Source organism: Lepus europaeus, chromosome 19 (assembly GCF_033115175.1).
Source record: "Lepus europaeus isolate LE1 chromosome 19, mLepTim1.pri, whole genome shotgun sequence".
NCBI classification, from domain to species: domain Eukaryota; kingdom Metazoa; phylum Chordata; class Mammalia; order Lagomorpha; family Leporidae; genus Lepus; species Lepus europaeus.
Window position 1 is genome coordinate 2,539,290 of NC_084845.1, and position 16,964 is coordinate 2,556,253.

Below are 16,964 nucleotides of genomic sequence, written 5' to 3' on the forward strand. Positions count from 1 at the left end.
AGTTAGGGAGAAAGGGATGCTGGACAAGGTGCCGGGAATACTGCCCTCAGCGGGACTGAAGGAAGATGGCTGCAACGCCCCAGCAAGAGGCAGGAGGGCCCCTCCTCCTCCGATGGCACTATGGCACTCGTCACAGCCAGCGGGAGCTTCTCTCTGAGCAGTGCCTGTGGCAGGCTGATCTGGTGACACCCCAGGGCACATACACTGGGAGACACAGGGTCGGGATCCCAGCGGCCCCCGCGCTGCTTCCCAGAGCAGAGCCCAGCGTCCACCAGGAGAGAGCCCAGCACGCGGGTACACACTGGGCCAGCAACTTTATTACTCTCGGATGCTGGTGAATTGTGCTCTCCAAGCACCCCACGGGCAGGCATCTCTGTCCATCTCATGCCCTCCTGCCCGCAGAGCCAGCCCCGCCGGGGCTCCTCAGAACTGCACCCCTCCCTCCCCCACCCCACCCCTCCCCTCCTTCCCTGAGCTTCTCCATCCCTGCGCCCCTGGGCTGGCGGCTGGGCTTCCAGGCTCGGCCTGGGCTCCCGAGGCAGGGACAGATGAGCTGGCCCGGGGCCGCGAGGCAGCACAGAAGCTGGGGAATCAGAGAAGAGGCCGGGAGGGCGGAGGTGGCCGCCCAACCGGACAGGGAGCCCTGGGAAGGGGCGGACAAGGGGCACTGGAAGTTCCGACAGGGGGAGGAGAAAGGCTGGGACATGGAGGGACGCGGGTCGGCGGCGGCAGCGGAGGCTAGCCCAGGGGCCAGGGTGGGAACGGGCCCCCGCCCTCGGGGCCCGGCGCGGCCACCCCCTGCGCGCTGGCCGCCGCCCGCCCGTGGATGCGCTGGTGGCGGAGCACGTGCTCTCGGCGCCCGAAGCCCTTGCCGCACTCCCAGCAGGCGAAGGGCCGCGCGCCCGAGTGCGTCTTGCGGTGGCGTACCAGGTGCTCGCGCCAGTAGAAGGTCTTGCCGCACTCGCAGCACGCGTGCGGCTTCTCGCGGGCCGGCAGCGGGCGCAGGGCCGGCCCCGGGGCACCGGGGTGCGTGCCGCGGTGGCGCCGCAGGTGCTCCTTGCGCCGGAAGGCCTTGCCACACTCGGGGCAGGCGTGTGGCTTCTCACCCGAGTGGCTCTGCCGGTGGCGCAGCAGGTGCGCCGGCTTCAGGGACGTCTTGCCGCACTCGGGGCAGGCGGTGGTGCCTGGGGCCGCCAGGAAGACCGGCAGGCCAGGGGCCAGCGGGGGGCTGCTGGGTTCCTGCTTGTAGGGCCGCGCGGCTTGGGCGTCCCCGCCGGTTGCGGGCACCTCCACACCGGGGTCCGTGTTTCCTGCTGGAAAAGGCACGGGGTCAGGGAGGCCAGCTCTGCGCGGGGCTGGCTCGCTAGGCTCAGGCTCTCGGCCGGCTGCTGAGGGATTCAGTGCTCGGCACACACCAGCGCCCGTTCTGGACACCGAGTCCTGCGCCAGGCCCTGCTCCTGGAGCTCCCTGATTCACCTCTAGTCCTGGTGCCAGGGGAACACGGGGCCCTGGGGCTGGGGGGCGGAGGGCAGCTGCTCACCCAAGGGGATCATCCCACTGTCTTCCTTTCCAACACTGACCCCGGAGCCTTCGGTCATCTCCCGAGGTGCCTTCATCGCTGACGACCGGTCTGGGGAGGTCGCCGGCCCCTGCAACGAGATGCCACACCCCAAGCTGAGAAACGCGAGAACCTGCACCTCTCACTCCCCCGCCCCCCTTCCACCAGCCACCCCGCCCAAGCCCAGTGTGTGCTGGAGGACACTCAAGCTGCAGGGCCAGGGACCCGCGACGGAGGTGGGCCCCCAGCCCCCATGCACAGTAACCGCGGCCTCAGGAGAGACCTTGAGCAAGGCCCACCCACCCGGCCCCTGACCCAGACACCTAGCAGAGCCACGCTTGCTCTGAGAGCCTAGGTTTGGGCTGATTTTGTTACCCAGAGGTAACACACCTGCCTCCCAGCCTACCCAACTGCAGAGGAACATCCGTGCTACTTTTAATGCAGAAAAAATAGCCCAAGTTCAAAAAGGGAACTTTTCCCAGGACACACAGCGGACAGCAGCTGGCCAGGACAGCCCTGGCCGGGGGCCAGGGTCAAGGATTAGGGGGAAACGTCCACACCGACCCTGGTGTCGTCACACTGCTGTCCTCACTGCCCAACCGGTCCCCCCGGAGAGGATCCGAATTCCGCTGGTGCGGAAGGATGTTAGCCCAACGTCACGGTTGCTTGTCTCAAATGCCTTCGCGCCATGGCCGAGCGTCAGCAGCGACAAAGCAAATGAGGGGTGAGAACAGCCATTCCCTCACCCCCCCCCCCCACGCCTCCTGAGAGCCGCAGCGGGATGCACTCCCCGGGTTCAGGGTTCAGGGCCTAGAAGTGCTCGCCTGGCTGGGAGGCAGCAGGGTGATCGTGTGGCCCTGTCTTGCTTTGGCAAACTGCGACCAGATTGCCTGCCACTCAGGCGAGGGCTGTGGGTGCCATTTGCTGGCCTGCAATGGCCCCTGTGTGCCCCGGCCCCATGCCAGCCGCTGCCTTGACCTCTGAGCTCAGGCCGCACTCGGTAAGCGGCTTACCAGGCTCTCCCGAATCCCGGTCCTTTGCATACGTCCTTCTACCCCGGCTCTTGGCTGTGGCTACCACCGGGCATCCTGAGGCTGACCGAGCCCCACATAGGCGCGTGGCCCTCCGGCATCAGGAACACCCACGTCCTGCTGTCCACTGCACTGTGACTTAGCAGCTTCACTGAACACCACGCGTTGCTTCCCGGATACTCACCCCACTTCAGAACAGCTTCCTCGCACCCCAAAATGCCTGACCCGTCAGCGGTCACTCCCCGTCTCCCCTCAGACCCTGGCAACCACTAAGCCACTGTCTACAGCTTTGCTGCAACCTGTCACAGGAAATGGAACCACGCGTGGTTCTGCACAGTGGCTGGCGCCTCTGGCTCTGTGCACACGTGTAGCTGAGGTCTACACCCACACTTCTCGTGTGTGTCTGTGCTTCTCCCGGGTTCACACCTGAGACTCCACTGCCGGGTCACACAGCAGCTCCAGGTTGAACCCTGGGAGGACACACCTGGTGTCCTCACGGTGGCTGGCCCTCACGCCACCAGCTGTGCAGGCATTGGGGCTGCAGTCCCATGGGGCTTCCCTGAGGCCTGTCCTTAACAGACACGGGGCAAACGAGTGGCTGGCTGGACTGGAAGGGGCTGACTCGCCTGTCCCGGCTCACAGCAACCAGGGAACATCTCCAAAAGGCGGTCAGAGGCGGGGGAGTGCAGGACAAGGTCCGTGGTCGCCTCCAGCTACAGACACTGAGCAAGTAGACGGAGCCCGCTCTGAGCAGTGGGCAGCCAGAGCTGTCTGCCACAGGCCTGGCCAGGGCGGAGGTGCCTGCCTCCCTGGCCGCAGCTCAGACGCAGCAGAGCCGGCACACCTGGGAGTGGGACCCAGCAAGCCGCGCCAGCGAGGGCTCTCCCGGCACCACTCGCTCCCCGAAGGGTATGAACAGCATGTGGGACCTTTCAGGTCTGGGGTCCTGAGACCTGGGCTGCTGGACGGTGCAGACGCCCACAGGGCAGAGTGGCCGTGGGGTGCTGGCTGCTACAGCTGGAGCGGGAGGCAGCACAGCAGTCACACGACACAGGGGCTCTCGCCCGCTGCCCGACGGCTGCGTGGCCTCAGGCAGATCCGCTTCCTCCTCTGTGAGAGCGGCCGGCCAGACCCTTGGATGGCGCGCAGGCTGACACTGCAGCCCTGCGGAGGATCAGCTGTGCAGAGAGGCGTCGAGCCTCTCCCCCTGCTCCAGGACAAGCTGCCCACCGTCCCAACAGCGGGACTCACAGCGGCGGCCTCGGGCCACGTGACGTGAGCTGGAGGTGAAGGTCGGCCACGTGCCCCCGGGGGGAGTCCCCGAGAAAATCCTGGACAGTGCGGCCGAGCGCGCCTGCCTGGCAGTCACATCAGTGCGGGGAAGTTGCCGCGCCAACGACGTGATGGGCAGGAGACGGCTGTGAGCCCAGCGCCCGGGACCTTCCCGGACCCTACTCTGCGTGCCCCATGTCTTACTCACGCCCTTCCTCAGCAATAACCAACCATGGGCGGCCCCGAGACTCCTGCCTCGCCGCTGGCTGTAAGACCAGGCGTCCCTGCACTCTGCACGGGGCTGCTGGCCTCCCACCGCACAGCCTGCCTGGATCCTGGGTTTCTTGGTCCTCTCTGTGTGTGCTCCGTCATCTCGCCGCTGCCCGCAGGGCTGCAGCTGCGAGGCCAGGCCAGGGGAACCCCACCACCCGGCAGCCTCACCCAGAGCTCCTCCAGCAGGGCCACGGCCTCTTCCCCGCTCTGGGGCCGCCGGCTGCACACCCAGGCTTGGGTGTCGGCGGGAAGGGCGCTCAGGAACTGCTCCAGCACCAGCAGCTCCAGCATCTGCTCCTTGGTGTGCACCTCGGGCCGCAGCCAGTCCCGGCACAGGGCGCGGAGCAGCCCCAGTGCCTCGCGGGGGCCCGACGCGTCGCCCAAGTGGAAGTGGCGGAAGCGGTGCCAGGGCGAGTCCAGGGTCAGGCCCTCGGGGGCCGGACCCTCCTGCTTCACGGGCTGAGGGGCAGGGACCTCCATGGCGCCTTCCAGGGCAGGGCCGGCAGAGCCTGCGGGAGGGAAGCAGGGCGAGGTGAGAAGCCGGCCTCTGTCTCAGTGCTGTGAGGCAGGGGGGTGCAGGGCTGCGCTGGACCCCGGGATGGGTCCACCACCCTTCTCCTGCCCCATTACCAGCCGACCTGGGGAGAGGGCTGCTGCCCGCTGAGCTATGAAGGTGAGCACCTGAGGGGCCCGTGAGGGCTGCGCTGGACCCCGGGAAGCACACACCCCCCTGCTCCCGGCCCGTTACCCGCCCGACCTGGGGCCTGTGAGGGCTGCGCTGGACCCCGGGATGCGTCCGCCTCCCTGCTCCCGGCCCGTTACCGCCCGACCTGGGGCCCGTGAGGGCTGCGCTGGACCCCGGGATGCGTCCACACCCTGCTCCTGGCCCGTTACTGCCCGATCTGGGGCCCGTGAGGGCTGCGCTGGATCCCGGGATGCATCCGCCCCCCTGCTCCCGGCCCATTACTGCCCGACCTGGGGCGAGGGCTGCTGCCCACTAAGCTGTAGGAGGGTGGGCACCTGAGGGGCCCATGAGGGTTGTGCTGGATCCCAGGTGACTACATGGCTCCTCCCCTCTGTTCCCTGCAGCACTGTGCAGCCCTCAGCCTCTCCCTGGGCCCGGCCTCGAGCACCTCTGCCTGTCTCTCCCCGGTCTCCCTGCTCCACTGTGGGGGTTAAACGCGGAATCTCAGCGCAGCCTGGTGAGCAGCAAAGCCCAGAGCGCACGGGCAGCCGTGAGCATCAGCATCCCTGCCGCCGTGGGCTGAGCTGCGTCCCCCAGAACTCCCGTGGTGAAGCTCGAACCCCCAAGGGGACCACACTTGCAGATGGGGCTCTGAGGTGATGAAGGCACCTCGTGTCAGGACTGTGGGCTCACAGGAAGTGTGGAGGTGGGGTCAGCCACCATCGCAACCACCACATCCCGTATCAGAGGGCTGGCTTGAGTCCCAGCTGCTCCACTTCCAATCCAGCTTCCTGCTACCACGCCCTGGAGTGCAGCAGGTGATGGCCAGGTGCTCAGGTCCCTGCCACACACGTGGGAGACCCGGATGGAGTTGCTGGCTCCCGCTTTCAGCCTGGCCTAGTACTGGCTGTTGCAGCAATTTGGGGAGTGAACCAGTGGGATGGAAGATCTATCACTCTGCCTTTCAAATAAATAAATAAATATTTAAAAAGAAAAAAAGAAAGAAAGAGGACCCAAAAGGCGGCCATCCCCACCCAGCAGTCCTTAGTGGGAACTGAGGGGCCGGTGCTCTGAGAACAGAGGCTGCTCTAACAAGGCACATGGGCAACAGACGCTTCGGGGCCACGGTTCTGAAAGCCAGGCCCAGCTGAGGGCCACTGTTCCATGTCCTCACGTGACGCACCCAGAGGACGCTCGCTCTCTCCTGTGCTTCCTCTCACTGATCCCACTTGCCAGGGCGCTCAAGGGCCCCACCCTCAGATGTCACCATCTCTGGGGCTGGCTCCCAGCATTTGAACTGGGGACAGGGGGAGGGGGGGAACCAAGCAGAATAATGGACTGACGGACCCCTGGCCGTGTCTGGGTGCTGGCAGGTGGAGCTCCCCAATACCCATTCACCCCCTCTTTGTAGCGTCCCCAGCCCCTAAGGAAGCTGTCTCCCCACTCCACTGCTTCCTTTTCCCCCTCCCAAAGGAGAGTGTGCATGTGGCTCTGGCTCCTACCGAGGGGAAAGCAGTGAGCCTGGCACAGTCCCCATGGGCAACATCCCCTACAGACACCTGTGGTTGTGGGGCCGGGTGAAGGCAGGGCGCAGGGCTGTTAGCATCTCTGCTCCACACGGGCCCCTGACAGCCTGCACGTCAATGGTGCTCCCTGGATGGCGCGGGGACCCCTGGGGAGCCCCACGAGCAGTCCTGGATTCCGCGAGGTCAGCGGTGGACTGGTGGGAGACCAAGACACAGGGGACCCTGACAACCTGCCTGAGAACCCCCTGGGCGGTTGGGTGGGGAAAGCTAGTGTCTGTCCTACTTGGGGGTGTCTGAGCACACAGGCTGAGTGTGTGACGTGGGTCCGGCCCACGGGGGCTGAGGCTGACCAGGGCTCCCTCGGGACTCTCCCAAGGAGTGGAGCCGACTGCACGGAGCGTCACACCACCTGACCGTTAGGGTAAAGCCAGGAAAATGCAAGGGCCACACATGGGGGTGCCACCTGCAATGTCCCTCCAGGTTCCTACCAACAGGAGCCCAGGCCCGTCTCCTTGTCACCTCACAGCTCAGAAAGCCCCCCAGGCCGGGCCCAATGTTACTGGGCAGCCAGAGCAGTGCTACTGGGCAGCACAGCGCAGGCCTGACGGTGGGGTGGTGGGGACCGCGTGCTGGGGCACTGCGGCTGTGCCGGGCACCAAGCTGAATGCTTTGCGAACACCTGGGATCTTCATGGTGGCTCCTTCCCAGATGGGTTCTGCTGCCAGCCCCATTTCACAGCAGAGGTCTACGGAGAAAACCCTTCGCTCCGGGCACAGGCTGAGAACTCCTGGCCCCGAGGTGATGGGCATGAGGGGCTGTGGCCTTCCCAGGGGGAGGGGTGAGTGAGCGCTGAGCCGCACCTGCCACCTGCCCCGCCGCGCCCCGGCCTCCCTCCTGCAGCCACCAGAGGGCTGAGGGGTAAACCTCTGCTTCCCATCAGCCACACAACGCCCTGTCCTCACACACACTCACACACACACACACCGAACACACACACACTGAACACACAGAGGGCGGTCCTCACACACACACACACCGAACACACAGAGGGCGGTCCTCACACACACAACGCCCTGTCCTCACACACACACACACACACACACCGAACACACAGAGGCCGGTCCTCACACACACAAGCCAGTCCTCTCACACACTCACCACACACACACACACACACACACACCGAACACACAGAGGCCGGTCCTCACACACACAACGCCCTGTCCTCACACACACACACACACACACACACACCGAACACACAGAGGCCGGTCCTCACACACACAAGCCAGTCCTATCACACACTCACCACACACACACACACAAAAACACACACCAAACACACCAGAGGGTGGTCCTCAAACACACACACCAGCCAGTCCTCTCACACACTCACCACACACACACACACCAAACACACAGAGGCCGGTCCTCACACACACAAGCCAGTCCTCTCTCTCACACACACACACACACACACACACTGAACACACACACCGAACACACAGAGGCCGGTCCTCACACACACACACCAGCCGGTCCTCTCACACACTCACCACACACACACACACACCGAACACACCAGAGGGCGGTCCTCACACACACACACACACACACACACCGAACACACAGAGGCCGGTCCTCACACACACAAGCCAGTCCTCTCACACACTCACCACACACACACACATACACACACCAAACACACCAGAGGGCGGTCCTCAAACACACACACAAGCCGGTCCTCTCACACACTCACCACACACACACACACACACCAAACACACAGAGGCCGGTCCTCTCACACACTCACCACACACACACACACACACACCAAACACACAGAGGGCGGTCCTCTCACACACTCACCACACACACACACACACACACCGAACACACAGAGGGCGGTCCTCACACACACAAGCCAGTCCTCTCACACACTCACCACACACACACACACACACACCAAACACACCAAACAGAGGGCGGTCCTCAAACACACACAAGCCGGTCCTCTCACACACTCACCACACACACACACACACACACACACCCCAAACACACAGAGGGCGGTCCTCTCACACACTCACCACACACACACACACACACACACGGGCTGAGTGGCAGACCTTTGGATACTGTGATTCCCAAGTCAGGACCCTTGGCCATGGCTGTCAATCACTGACATCACCCCACCGCCCACATGGCCGCAGCAGTCCCCTCGGCGTCTCCCCGCCCCCACTGCCCTGCCATCCAATCATCCCACAGCAAGCGTAAACAATTTCTGTCTCAATGTAAACCACATGGGTCACTTCCCTGCTCAAAACCTGCCTCCTGTGACAGCCAGTGAAGCCCACACTGCTCCTGCGGACACAGGACCCTGCAGTCTCACGGCTGTCCACCTCATCTCCCAGCCCCTCCCTCAGCCTGTGCACCTGCCTCCTCCTGTGACAGCCAGTGAAGCCCACACTGCTCCTGCGGACACAGGACCCTGCAGTCTCACAGCTGTCCACCTCATCTCCCAGCCCCTCCCTCAGCCTGTGCACCTGCCTCCTGTGACAGCCAGTGAAGCCCACACTGCTCCTGCGGACACAGGACCCTGCAGTCTCACGGCTGTCCACCTCATCTCCCAGCCCCTCCCTCAGCCTGTGCACCTCCTCCTGTGACAGCCAGTGAAGCCCACACTGCTCCTGCGGACACAGGACCCTGCAGTCTCACGGCTGTCCACCTCATCTCCCAGCCCCTCCCTCAGCCTGTGCACCTGCCTCCTCCTCCTGTGACAGCCAGTGAAGCCCACACTGCTCCTGCGGACACAGGACCCTGCAGTCTCACGGCTGTCCACCTCATCTCCCAGCCCCTCCCTCAGCCTGTGCACCTGCCTCCTCCTGTGACAGCCAGTGAAGCCCACACTGCTCCTGCGGACACAGGACCCTGCAGTCTCACGGCTGTCCACCTCATCTCCCAGCCCCTCCCTCAGCCTGTGCACCTGCCTCCTCCTCCTGTGACAGCCAGTGAAGCCCACACTGCTCCTGCGGACACAGGACCCTGCAGTCTCACGGCTGTCCACCTCATCTCCCAGCCCCTCCCTCAGCCTGTGCACCTGCCTCCTCCTCCTGTGACAGCCAGTGAAGCCCACACTGCTCCTGCGGACACAGGACCCTGCAGTCTCACGGCTGTCCACCTCATCTCCCAGCCCCTCCCTCAGCCTGTGCACCTCCTCCTGTGACAGCCAGTGGAGCCCACACTGCTCCTGCGGCCACAGGACCCTGCAGTCTCACGGCTGTCCACCTCATCTCCCAGCCCCTCCCTCAGCCTGTGCACCTGCCTCCTCCTCCTGTGACAGCCAGTGGAGCCCACACTGCGCCTGCGGACACAGGACCCTGCAGTCTCACGGCTGTCCACCTCATCTCCCAGCCCCTCCCTCAGCCTGTGCACCTGCTCCTGTGACAGCCAGTGAAGCCCACACTGCTCCTGCGGACACAGGACCCTGCAGTCTCACGGCTGTCCACCTCATCTCCCAGCCCCTCCCTCAGCCTGTGCACCTCCTCCTGTGACAGCCAGTGGAGCCCACACTGCTCCTGCGGACACAGGACCCTGCAGTCTCACGGCTGTCCACCTCATCTCCCAGCCCCTCCCTCAGCCTGTGCACCTCCTCCTGTGACAGCCAGTGAAGCCACACTGCTCCTGCGGACACAGGACCCTGCGGTCTCACGGCTGTCCACCTCATCTCCCAGCCCCTCCCTCAGCCTGTGCACCTGCCTCCTCCTCCTGTGACAGCCAGTGAAGCCCACACTGCTCCTGCGGACACAGGACCCTGCAGTCTCACGGCTGTCCACCTCATCTCCCAGCCCCTCCCTCAGCCTGTGCACCTGCCTCCTCCTGTGACAGCCAGTGAAGCCCACACTGCTCCTGCGGACACAGGACCCTGCAGTCTCACGGCTGTCCACCCTCATCTCCCAGCCCCTCCCTCAGCCTGTGCACCTGCCTCCTCCTCCTGTGACAGCCAGTGAAGCCCACACTGCTCCTGCGGACACAGGACCCTGCAGTCTCACGGCTGTCCACCTCATCTCCCAGCCCCTCCCTCAGCCTGTGCACCTGCTCCTGTGACAGCCAGTGAAGCCCACACTGCTCCTGCGGCCACAGGACCCTGCAGTCTCACGGCTGTCCACCTCATCTCCCAGCCCCTCCCTCAGCCTGTGCACCTGCTCCTGTGACAGCCAGTGAAGCCCACACTGCTCCTGCGGCCACAGGACCCTGCAGTCTCACGGCTGTCCACCTCATCTCCCAGCCCCTCCCTCAGCCTGTGCAACCTCCTCCTGTGACAGCCAGTGGAGCCCACACTGCTCCTGCGGACACAGGACCCTGCAGTCTCACGGCTGTCCACCTCATCTCCCAGCCCCTCCCTCAGCCTGTGCACCTCCTCCTGTGACAGCCAGTGAAGCCCACACTGCTCCTGCGGACACAGGACCCTGCGGTCTCACGGCTGTCCACCTCATCTCCCAGCCCCTCCCTCAGCCTGTGCACCTGCCTCCTCCTCCTGTGACAGCCAGTGAAGCCCACACTGCTCCTGCGGACACAGGACCCTGCAGTCTCACGGCTGTCCACCTCATCTCCCAGCCCCTCCCTCAGCCTGTGCACCTGCCTCCTCCTGTGACAGCCAGTGAAGCCCACACTGCTCCTGCGGACACAGGACCCTGCAGTCTCACGGCTGTCCACCTCATCTCCAGCCCCTCCCTCAGCCTGTGCACCTGCCTCCTCCTCTGTGACAGCCAGTGAAGCCCACACTGCTCCTGCGGACACAGGACCCTGCAGTCTCACGGCTGTCCACCTCATCTCCCAGCCCCTCCCTCAGCCTGTGCACCTGCTCCTGTGACAGCCAGTGAAGCCCACACTGCTCCTGCGGACACAGGACCCTGCAGTCTCACGGCTGTCCACCTCATCTCCCAGCCCCTCCCTCAGCCTGTGCACCTCCTCCTGTGACAGCCAGTGAAGCCCACACTGCTCCTGCGGACACAGGACCCTGCAGTCTCACGGCTGTCCACCTCATCTCCCAGCCCCTCCCTCAGCCTGTGCACCTGCCTCCTCCTGTGACAGCCAGTGAAGCCCACACTGCTCCTGCGGACACAGGACCCCTGCAGTCTCACGGCTGTCCACCTCATCTCCCAGCCCCTCCCTCAGCCTGTGCACCTGCTCCTGTGACAGCCAGTGAAGCCCACACTGCTCCTGCGGACACAGGACCCTGCAGTCTCACGGCTGTCCACCTCATCTCCCAGCCCCTCCCTCAGCCTGTGCACCTCCTCCTGTGACAGCCAGTGAGCCCACACTGCTCCTGCGGACACAGGACCCTGCAGTCTCACGGCTGTCCACCTCATCTCCCAGCCCCTCCCTCAGCCTGTGCACCTGCCTCCTCCTGTGACAGCCAGTGAAGCCCACACTGCTCCTGCGGACACAGACCCTGCAGTCTCACGGCTGTCCACCTCATCTCCCAGCCCCTCCCTCAGCCTGTGCACCTGCTCCTGTGACAGCCAGTGAAGCCCACACTGCTCCTGCGGACACAGGACCCTGCAGTCTCACGGCTGTCCACCTCATCTCCCAGCCCCTCCCTCAGCCTGTGCACCTCCTCCTGTGACAGCCAGTGAAGCCACACTGCGCCTGCGGCCACAGGACCCTGCATTCTCACCGCTGTCCACATCATCTCCCAGCCCCTCCCTCAGCCTGTGCACCTGCTCCTGTGACAGCCAGTGAAGCCCACACTGCTCCTGCGGACACAGGACCCTGCAGTCTCACGGCTGTCCACCTCATCTCCCAGCCCCTCCCTCAGCCTGTGCACCTGCCTCCTGTGACAGCCAGTGAAGCCCACACTGCTCCTGCGGCCACAGGACCCTGCAGTCTCACGGCTGTCCACCTCATCTCCCAGCCCCTCCCTCAGCCTGTGCACCTGCCTCCTCCTCCTGTGACAGCCAGTGAAGCCCACACTGCTCCTGCGGACACAGGACCCTGCAGTCTCACGGCTGTCCACCTCATCTCCAGGCCCCTCCCTCAGCCTGTGCACCTGCCTCCTCCTCCTGTGACAGCCAGTGAAGCCCACACTGCTCCTGCGGCCACAGGACCCCTGCAGTCTCACGGCTGTCCACCTCATCTCCCAGCCCCTCCCTCAGCCTGTGCACCTCCTCCTGTGACAGCCAGTGGAGCCCACACTGCTCCTGCGGCCACAGGACCCTGCAGTCTCACGGCTGTCCACCTCATCTCCCAGCCCCTCCCTCAGCCTGTGCACCTGCCTCCTCCTCCTGTGACAGCCAGTGGAGCCCACACTGCGCCTGCGGACACAGGACCCTGCAGTTCTCACGGCTGTCAACCTCATCTCCCAGCCCCTCCCTCAGCCTGTGCACCTGCCTCCTCCTCCTGTGACAGCCAGTGAAGCCCACACTGCTCCTGCGGCCACAGGACCCTGCAGTCTCACGGCTGTCCACCTCATCTCCCAGCCCCTCCCTCAGCCTGTGCACCTCCTCCTGTGACAGCCAGTGAAGCCCACACTGCTCCTGCGGCCACAGGACCCTGCAGTCTCACGGCTGTCCACCTCATCTCCCAGCCCCTCCTCAGCCTGTGCACCTGCTCCTGTGACAGCCAGTGAAGCCCACACTGCTCCTGCGGCCACAGGACCCTGCAGTCTCACGGCTGTCCACCTCATCTCCCAGCCCCTCCCTCAGCCTGTGCACCTGCCTCCTCCTGTGACAGCCAGTGAAGCCCACACTGCTCCTGCGGACACAGGACCCTGCAGTCCTCACGGCTGTCCACCTCATCTCCCAGCCCCTCCCTCAGCCTGTGCACCTCCTCCTGTGACAGCCAGTGGAGCCCACACTGCTCCTGCGGACACAGGACCCTGCAGTCTCACGGCTGTCCACCTCATCTCCCAGCCCCTCCCTCAGCCCTGTGCACCTCCTCCTGTGACAGCCAGTGAAGCCCACACTGCTCCTGCGGACACAGGACCCTGCGGTCTCACGGCTGTCCACCTCATCTCCCAGCCCCTCCCTCAGCCTGTGCACCTGCCTCCTCCTCCTGTGACAGCCAGTGAAGCCACACTGCTCCTGCGGACACAGGACCCTGCAGTCTCACGGCTGTCCACCTCATCTCCCAGCCCCTCCCTCAGCCTGTGCACCTGCCTCCTCCTGTGACAGCCAGTGAAGCCACACTGCTCCTGCGGACACAGGACCCTGCAGTCTCACGGCTGTCCACCTCATCTCCCAGCCCCTCCCTCAGCCTGTGCACCTGCCTCCTCCTCCTGTGACAGCCAGTGAAGCCCACACTGCTCCTGCGGACACAGGACCCTGCAGTCTCACGGCTGTCCACCTCATCTCCCAGCCCCTCCCTCAGCCTGTGCACCTGCTCCTGTGACAGCCAGTGAAGCCCACACTGCTCCTGCGGCCACAGGACCCTGCAGTCTCACGGCTGTCCACCTCATCTCCCAGCCCCTCCCTCAGCCTGTGCACCCTGCTCCTGTGACAGCCAGTGAAGCCCACACTGCTCCTGCGGACACAGGACCCTGCAGTCTCACGGCTGTCCACCTCATCTCCCAGCCCCTCCCTCAGCCTGTGCACCTGCCTCCTCCTATGACAGCCAGTGAAGCCCACACTGCTCCTGCGGACACAGGACCCTGCAGTCTCACGGCTGTCCACCTCATCTCCCAGCCCCTCCCTCAGCCTGTGCACCTGCCTCCTCCTGTGACAGCCAGTGAAGCCCACACTGCTCCTGCGGACACAGGACCCTGCAGTCTCACGGCTGTCCACCTCATCTCCCAGCCCCTCCCTCAGCCTGTGCACCTGCCTCCTCCTCCTGTGACAGCCAGTGAAGCCCACACTGCTCCTGCGGACACAGGACCCTGCAGTCTCACGGCTGTCCACCTCATCTCCCAGCCCCTCCCTCAGCCTGTGCACCTGCCTCCTCCTGTGACAGCCAGTGAAGCCCACACTGCTCCTGCGGACACAGGACCCTGCAGTCTCACAGCTGTCCACCTCATCTCCCAGCCCCTCCCTCAGCCTGTGCACCTGCCTCCTCCTGTGACAGCCAGTGAAGCCCACACTGCTCCTGCGGCCACAGACCCTGCAGTCTCACGGCTGTCCACCTCATCTCCCAGCCCCCTCAGCTGAGGCGGCTCCTCCCTCAGCCTCTGCACCTGCCGCCTCCTTACCTGCTCAGTGGCTTCCCTCACGAGAGGCCTTGATGTAATCACCCCTTTCTTGGAAACCCCCCCACCTCTCCCAGTCATCCAGCCTAATGTGGCACCCCCATGTACCCCCCACCCAGTTCCCACCACGTTACCCACATTGATTTGTTTGGTGTTTAACATATTCTTGGGGCTGGCACTGTGGCGCAGCGGGTTAACGCCCTGGCCTGATAGCGCAGGCATCCCATATGGCGCTGGTTCAAGTCCCAGCTGCTCCATTTCTGATCCAGCTCTCTGCTATGGCCTGGGAAAGCAGTAGAAGATGGCCTAAGTCCTTGGGCCCTTGCACCCACATGGGAGACCTAGAAGAAGCTCCTGGCTCCTGGCTTCAGATCGGCACAGCTCTGGCCATTGCGGCCATCTGGGATTCTTGTGCCACTCACTAGAATATAAGCTCTGTGGGGGAAGTTCACGCGTTCCAGGCCCCGTATTCTGGCCGGCACTCAGACATCTTATGGCATCCGTTCTACAGAGCTGCGTGATCACCCCCACTCTGCAGATGGAGAAAGTGGCGGGGTCTCGCCCCAAATCCCCCAGCTAAGTGGCAGAGCCTGAACTCACACCCACATCTGCCAAGCTCCACCCCCTCTCACTCACGCTTGGATTCAAGGCCTGATTAACCAGGGGGCTGGCAGGGAGGGTCTCTCAAGAGGCCACAGAAGCCTGCTGAGCTGTGAGAAGGGGCCCTCGGGTGCTGGGACAGGAACCGGAGCCCAGAAGAGCCGGCCAGCGGGCAGACTTGAACCCGGGGGGTGGCTGCGGGTGACCCCACTCTGAGAATGCACTGGTCAGGACGGGCCAAGCAGCGTGTTCTGGGTCCCCAGCCCGCACCCACGGCAGCACACGGTGACTGCGGAGTGAACCAAGCTTCCCAACCCGCAAGTGTCCTGTGCTACCTGCAGGACAGCCCAGAGTCAGGCAGTGACACGGGTCTTCGACTGTCCCACCGGGTCCTCCCAGCAGCCCCGGGGCCCTCGGCGGGGAGCGAGCCAGGACTCACAACTGTCTGAGCCCAGAGTACTGATGGCTGAGGGTCTGGCTTCCCTGCCCCGCTAGCAGCGGCTGTGCGACCTTGGACAGGTGAGATGCGGGCTAAGCTGAAGGCTTCCACCTGCAACACAGGACTAATAATAGCTCTTCCCCTCTCGAGGCTGCCGGGGGCAACCGGTTAGAAGCCGCCTGCCGCAGACTAAGGGAAAACCTGTTTGTCCGCTCCAGAGGCTCCCAGTACAGCATTGGGACAGTACCACTTGTGTGCTGGGGGCGGCCGGTGCAATGCAGGATGGGGGGGGGCAGCACCCCGCCCCCGGCTGCCTTCCGGCCATGGCTCCCTGTCCCCCCCACCCCATCCCGGGAGGGTAGGGGGTTCAGAACCGCCCCTGGCAGACGGCCATCAGCCCACCGGACATATCGACGCGGGCACAGGGCTCCGGCTCCCGCTCTGCACCCACAGCCACCTGCCCCTGGGCAAGGGTCAACGGCAGCTCCGCCTCCCTGCCCGCGCCCAGGCCGGGGTCCCGGGTCCCCCGGGGCCCTCGCCGGGACGAGGCCACGCGCACGGCTCATCCATCCGCACCGACGCGGACGTGCGGGTATACCGGGAGGGGCGGCGAGCGGGCCCCGGCCCCGCTCGGGAAGCACCTGCGCGCCCCGCGCCCCGAGTCCGCCCGCGCCCGCTCCTTTGTGGGGGTCCCGCTTCCCCCGGGGGCCCGTCCCGCCTCTCCCTCCCGCGTTCTCTCCCGCGGGGACCCACGACCCCCTCCCACTTTCCGCCCCGCCCCCTCCCACCTCGTTCCCGCCCCCTCCCCCAGGCCTCTTTTCATCTCCTCCCCTCAACTCCCCCACCCCTCGCTCCACCTCCGGCGCCCCTCCCACTGGCCCTCTCCCACAGCTCGCCCATCCCTCCTCTCAACCGCCCCTACCCCCAGTCCCTCACTCTTTTGCCCCCTCGCTCACCTCACTCTCCTAGGCGAGGCCCCCAAAGCCCCCTCACCGCCCCGCACATGCGCACAGAGCTCACCGGGACTCCATGCCCCCGGCAGGCTTTGCGCCAAACTCATCCGTCCACCCCTCCCCCCGCCCCAACACCCGAGCCGCGGGTTCCGTCCAGCAACCCTCCCTGCCCATCCCCGGCCTCTCCCGGAACTACACTTCCCAGAAGGCATGGCGGCAAAAGCGGCTTTCCATTGGCCTCCGCCGGGACGCCCGGAGCACGCCCCTCCTCCCCTGCTCGGCGTTTCCGGCAAGCGCCAGAACTACATTTCCCATGAGGTACCGCGGCCCATTGGTCCTTGACGGCGCAAACGCTCAGCCTCCCCGAGTGCTGTGGACTACATTTCCCAGAATGCACGCGGGGCTTTCTTCCCGGGAGCCTGCAAGCGGAGCGCGGCCGCGAGG

General features: G+C 65.0%; 1 protein-coding gene across 2 annotated transcripts; it reads right to left on the reverse strand.

Annotated features, from left to right (window-relative positions):
* Window positions 1–465: 465 nt before the first annotated feature.
* On the reverse strand, window positions 466–16,603 carry ZNF444 (zinc finger protein 444). 2 transcript variants are annotated; one of them, XM_062177825.1, is made up of 4 exons: window positions 16,524–16,603; window positions 4,304–4,644; window positions 1,542–1,650; window positions 466–1,310 (listed from the first exon to the last, which is right to left on the reverse strand). In XM_062177825.1, exons 2-4 carry the CDS (start codon window positions 4,613–4,615, stop codon window positions 739–741), a joined length of 993 nt encoding a protein of 330 aa, XP_062033809.1. In that variant the 5' UTR covers window positions 4,616–4,644; window positions 16,524–16,603; the 3' UTR covers window positions 466–738. The 2 variants fall into 2 exon arrangements, with proteins under 2 accessions (XP_062033809.1, XP_062033808.1); XM_062177824.1 differs by having other exon boundaries at window positions 466–1,313.
* Window positions 16,604–16,964: the final 361 nt, after the last annotated feature.